The sequence below is a fragment of the Coptis chinensis genome, chromosome 8, assembly GCF_015680905.1.
Source record: "Coptis chinensis isolate HL-2020 chromosome 8, ASM1568090v1, whole genome shotgun sequence".
Lineage (NCBI taxonomy): Eukaryota > Viridiplantae > Streptophyta > Magnoliopsida > Ranunculales > Ranunculaceae > Coptis > Coptis chinensis.
Genome location: NC_141463.1, coordinates 91,469,345 through 91,475,358, shown reverse-complemented (window position 1 = coordinate 91,475,358; position 6,014 = coordinate 91,469,345). Strand labels below are relative to the sequence as shown.

At 34.6% G+C, this 6,014-nt stretch overlaps 1 protein-coding gene across 1 annotated transcript; it reads right to left on the bottom strand.

Moving 5' to 3' along the window:
* Positions 1-3,210: 3,210 nt before the first annotated feature.
* LOC147484320 (putative calcium-binding protein CML35) lies at positions 3,211-4,668 on the bottom strand. Its single transcript, XM_086576135.1, has one exon. The coding sequence runs from the start codon at positions 4,210-4,212 to the stop codon at positions 3,550-3,552; it is 663 nt and encodes a 220-aa protein (XP_086432261.1). The 5' UTR covers positions 4,213-4,668; the 3' UTR covers positions 3,211-3,549.
* Between the last annotated feature and the right edge of the window lie 1,346 nt (positions 4,669-6,014).

Sequence of the window (6,014 nt, the reverse complement as noted above, 5' to 3'; positions counted from 1 at the left end):
CCAACTTTAACGCAGCATCCATATTGGTGCCGGTCCCCTTTGTTTAGTAGTAGCACTCACTAGTATATTAATTTTGACAATTCTTGCCGTACTAACCGGGATTTCATATTCCTAAGCTTGGTTTGCTTTGGTTAGAGTACAATTAAATTCTTTCCTTTGCCGGTCCTCTTTGTTTAGTAGCTAGGGTTGTCCTTCTTTCTGAAAGTCAAAGCCTAGTGACGTAGAAAGTGCCACACACAAGCCAATTGTGAGCACCCTAGCCTATTTGAAAAGAGATATATTCATGTAGGCATCGCGATTTGCAGATTTCTCACAATTCTGGATGAGGACTTTAATATATAGCTTCTGAGACCGGCTCATACATTGACACGGCTAAGACCAAACCACCATTCTCCTAAGTTCCTAAGGCCCTGTTTGATAGTATAAATTGCCCAATCTGTAGAAGGAATAAGGTCATGTATACTAGGTTTTAGTGTTTGGTGTCCATTTTATGAATTGGGCCCACAACTAATGAATAGGGTATAAACCAGGTAGATTGTGAAACCATAAAAAACGTGTATAATGGATATTTGGGTTTAGGTGAGATACGTAATACACGAGAGAAATACAGGAGAGAGAAAACATCTTTTTATTATTTTGAGTTTTCTTTTCTCAAAAAATCGAACTTTCTTCTTCACCCACTCATTTTTTTCTCTCACAAATTTTTCCCTTCACCTTTCCAAATTAAAATTAGAGATTAGAAATAGGAGCAAGCAACAAAAAAAACATAAACGGTCTATAGTTTCTTCTTCTTCACCGTCTCCATTATCATCGACCGACCACCGTTTTGATTTTTCCATAAAATTATGTTGAATTGAAATTTGGTTTTTTTTTTTTGAAGTTATTGATACGGATTTTTTTTGTCGATTTGTGTGTGTGTGTGTTTTTTTTGTGATTTTTATTCCATTGGGAGAGTTGAAAAAATAATAATGAAAAACAATACGAGACAATCTCTCTAAATAAAAAGGGACCAAATAGTTTCTAAAGCAATTATTTTTGGAGTATCCACCAAAACAATTATTTTTAGAATATCCACCACTTGTTTTCTATATTCTAAATATTGTCCAATACTACCGAATTTCACATCGCCAACAGAGCCTAATCAAGTTCCGCAAAGAAAATCAAACCTAAAACCTATTATTGCGAGTGTTCGTACGTCCCAAACCAGCTATGCTGCAGTTCAATTAATGGATCGCTTTATCCTATAGGGATGGAAAAGGAAACATGATTGAATTGGCACATTATTATAAATCTGAGAGCAGTGGTCGTGTTTTGATACGTAGATCGATCAGCACTAGTTTTGTCGAACGATGTTATAAATGACAATGGCAAATCGGTTTAATTCTAGGCTTATATAACCTATATATTATGGTGTTCGCCTTCCGCTTTCGTCTCAAGTAGCTAGGGAATCATGCCTAGTTTTATGTCATATATTCTCATAAATATTGCTAACTGCACGAATACCAAATGCATGATCAGATACAGTGATAGGTGGAACTGTGGAAGTGGGGACCTGCTGCCTTATTGTTGGTCACTATTGGGATGAAGAGGAAGAAAACAATTAGGTGAATCTAACAGTTGGTGGTAGATAACTACGAGGAAGGTGTAACCAAATTTGTTGGAATTGAAGTTCGAAATTTTATTACCTGTGGGTTGTGGCTTTTATATACTAGTGGACCTGGAGGGTCCTGTACCTGCTTTTCTTTAGGATATGCCATAAAATATTTCATTTTCCCAATGATTTACACACTACTTAAGTTGTAACACTTTCTTTAGCATGCAAATTGCATTTCGATCTCTTTTCATAGGTAATTTTAAATAAATTTGCTCGATCTGCTCCGTTTATACACTGTAACCCACTCGTTTTATACTGTATTATTCAGATCGAAGCTTGAGCGAACAAAAAGCCAGAACTCGAGTAGCTAAACTTATTTATCATTCCTATTTCTACCTTCGGTCAGGACATTAACATCTTCTAATGTCAATTTTAATTGTGGACAACATTCTATACGATCAAGTTCTATAGATCCAATGTACCAGTTTACAATCAAATAATGCTGGAGCCCTATCAATGTTTTAGTTAATTCCAAACTTTTCATGTATAAAAACATTCTGTCTGACTAACCAAAGCATAATATCTGCCTGTACAGGTTATACTAATCAATTATACCAATCCATAATTATATATACCTTATCTTCATAGGTTGGCGGAGTCAGGATTTTAGGATTTTAGTTCAGGGTGGGCAAATTAATACAAATTCATTAAAAAAACAATTCAAAATTCTTAACACTAAAAATAGAAAATTTCAAACATGTGTACATTAATTATAAAAAAAAAAAGTTTTTGAAAAACTCAAAATAAAACAAATTTTTTTTAAAAGTGTCCACAATGAGTATCCATTTTCTAAAACCATTACATAACCGCCACTGAATTAATGCTTTTAAATATCCTACTCAATATATGTTACTAGACAACCCATTCACCCACTCACCTTCTATACGATTCCAAAGTTAATTTTTACAATATGCAAAATTGAAAATACTCTCTCAACAGTTGTATAAATAACTTACAAGAGATTTGAGTTTTTCAATGAATCAATGACAAACCACCCTTAACAAGGGCGACAAATTTTTGAATAGAGATTTTTGCAAAAATAAAACTAACAAAAAAGAAAAATAGAGATTTTCTTTTATTTTTAATTGGGAGTTCTAATAATATGAGTGAAAGTCCAACCCAATTAGTAAATCTTAATTAAATCGAGTGATAGAAAAACAACACATTCTTGGTGTAGCACCATAGTCAAAGTTTTATATTTTTGGAAAAATCCAACCCTAAACACACAAGCATTCTCAATGCAGATGAATATCAAGAGGATGTGACAATATTCACTTTCAAATGGTCAAATGTAAAGGTAAATATCAAGGTGACTATTTTCCCAAGTCAAAACGAGAGTGAAACCTTCAACCGAGATAGTACCCAAGTTAGGAAAGACGGGATGTTTTATTCCATCTCATGTGTATTTTTTAAAATTTTCGGTTGGAATGTTTTATTCCGTCTCGCTTGTTTTTTCGATTGTTTTTTCTGTTTTTTTTTAACTTAAGACGGGATGTTTCATTCCGTCCGGCGCGTTTTTTCGATTTTTATATTCAAACGGAATCAAACATCCCTTCTGAGAATAATAGTGATCTTTGTATTGGACAACCTCACATTATTTTTCACCAAAACGGTGAAAAAAAAAAATAGAGGGAGATGAAAAAAATAAAAAATAGAAAGAGGTGAATAAGAGTGACTTACATTGGGAATGCTCTAAATGGTTTTTTTTAAGACAAATATTTTCCTTTTCTTCCATGATCAATAATACACATATTGGGATTTTTGATCATATATGCAAGCTATACGCAAGGCCTGAATACGTATATTTACTTTGCATACAATAAAAATAGTAGCACAGGGTTATTGTTTGAAAGATAAATATTGACCGTTGGATGGATAATTTTATTGTTATTCTTTCAACATATTTGATGATGTTCCATCATCATACGAGTGAAATCCTCAAAACAAACAAAACCATCACCATCACTATCAACACTTGCTATCATACGCTTACAATCTGCTAACGTACACTCTGCATCACCAATAGCGATAAACACACCCATCAACTCTTCAGCTGATATTTTCCCGTCTCGATCCGCGTCAAAACAATCAAACGCGTCTTTTAGCTCTGTACCAACAGCTGGCCCTTCAAAGGCCGAACTAATCGCCCCGAATTTTTCCAAACTTATACACCCATCCCCGTCTCTATCAACGTCTGTTAACATTAACGTTAACTCATCTTCACTCAGTGGTTCAGCACCGAGTCGAGTCAGTAATGATACCAACTCAGTCCTAGTTATTTTCCCATCATTATCTTTGTCAATTAGTTTAAATGCCTGAACGTGATCTAATTGTATCTCAGACGAGAATTCGTTTGACCACTGAATCTCGTGAGATTTTGAGCGGAGGTGTGAAGAGAGAACACTCTTGGGTGTTGTTGAGCATTTGAGATTAGATGATGAACCGTCTGATGAAGACGATGAACCGGAGCTGAATGAAGGTGGTTCGGACCGGGAAACGGATCGGGACTTTTTGGAACGGAATAGATGTTTGGGGTTAAGTTGTGTGATCAGCTTCATTTTTTGAAGCTATTAAAAAGAAGGGAGAGAAAGAGTGAAGGCAATGAGAGAGAGAGAGAAAAACAAAAGATTGGGAGAAAAGAGAGGGGAGGGAGGGGTTGTTAAATGAACTGAGGGAAGTGGCCATAGTGAGCTTCCTGGAAGTTTCCCTCCTCTCTCATTTACTTTTTCAAAGAATTATCATGGATTGTTTGCTAATTTTCAGTTTCTTTGGTTTCTATATGGTGTTTCTTGGTGTAATTTAGTTATCCTGCATCTTCTCACATTTATTAATCCTTTTTTATAATGATCATTTGAATCAATTGACTTTAGATTGTGGCATTTGTTCGTTTTATTGGATAGGTTTTGTTTCAAATGAGATCAGTAACTCTTTGATCCTGATGGGTTCGAGACTTGGAGCTAAAGACTTCTGATATCATCACTTTAAAAGTTTTACCAGCTTTGCTAGTTGGCATTTGAAAAAAAAAATGGGGTAAATATGTTTTTAAAGAGATTAGTAATTCAATGGTGTGAAAACGGAGTTTGAACCCTAGACTTTTGGATTGTGACACTATTGAAGAGCTTCAAAAAATTTATTACGTGAATCCAAGAAAAAGATTGATTTGTGCTTTTGTATTACGTGAATTGATTGCGGAGAACTTACAAATCATATTCTATGTAAAGTTGTAAACTACAAATCACTTCATTTTGTTTGGGAAGGCCCTTTTTGTTTGGTCTTACAAAATTACTTTACTTAATTGCAACGATTCTAGCCAGACCTCTACTCTCATTGTTTATTCACATTTCACCAAGGGTGGAATTTGAATTGAGGGATCAGAGTTCGGATCGTTTAGCTTGGCTCGAGCTCAAATTAAAGCCCGTATAACAAATGAGCTTGATGAAGCTCGGCTTGTTTAGTTCAAATAGTATATTTATAGTGTAAAATAACCGAGCGGCTTGGGTTTGGTTCGTTTAAGCTCGGCTTGAGCTCGCTCGTTTAACTATATGAGCCGAGCTCGAACTCAATTTAAAACTTGTGTAATTAGCGAGCCGAGCTTGAACATGGTAAAACTCGACTTGTTTACCTCGAATTCCACCCTTACATTTCACACAGAAAGTTTTATGATTCTATCCAAATAAACAAATGGAAATTAGGGAAGAAAACCGTAAAAAAAAATCTGATACGCAACAAAATATTGACCATGCAAAATCTTGAAAAATGTGATCCACCGTAACAATTAGCAAATTGCAAAACATACTGAAAACAGAGGGATTCCCTCTGGCTTTCAAGTAGACTACCTGCTTCTAAGTACTTTCCCATATATGTCCTACGTATTTCAGGATTTCGGATCGACGTGCACTCAAGAATAATTGGAACTTGTTTGGAGTCTAACTAGAGTCGCTCGAGTCCAGATTCCAAGCTAATGGACAAGTTACTAATTTGTTTGTTATAATCCATAGAATGAACTACATGTCTACGTGACTACATGCACTGATGCGCGCAGTTATGGACTTATTACGGTTGCAAACGAAGATAATTATCCAAAAACCCCTGTTTTCCTTTTGGATCATTCGGATACTAATTTATATCAAAATCTCAATAGTTTACCAATCTTTGTCCGTTATCAGTTTTTTTATGCGAAAAACCTTCATTTATATTTAAGGGAGGGGAATGGACATATATTATAAAAACAGATAAACAAACTCAAAATCGAATCGTTAGGGCATTTATAAATTTTAGATTATACTAATTTTTTGTAGATATGATTTCCTAATTATTCTAAATATTGTCACAAATAATTAAAAAAATAAAAAATTTATAA

What these genes read in the sequence shown, in the direction of transcription:
- LOC147484320 (XM_086576135.1), bottom strand. Translation starts at nt 4,212, where the DNA reads ATGAAGCTGATCACACAACTTAACCCCAAACATCTATTCCGTTCCAAA.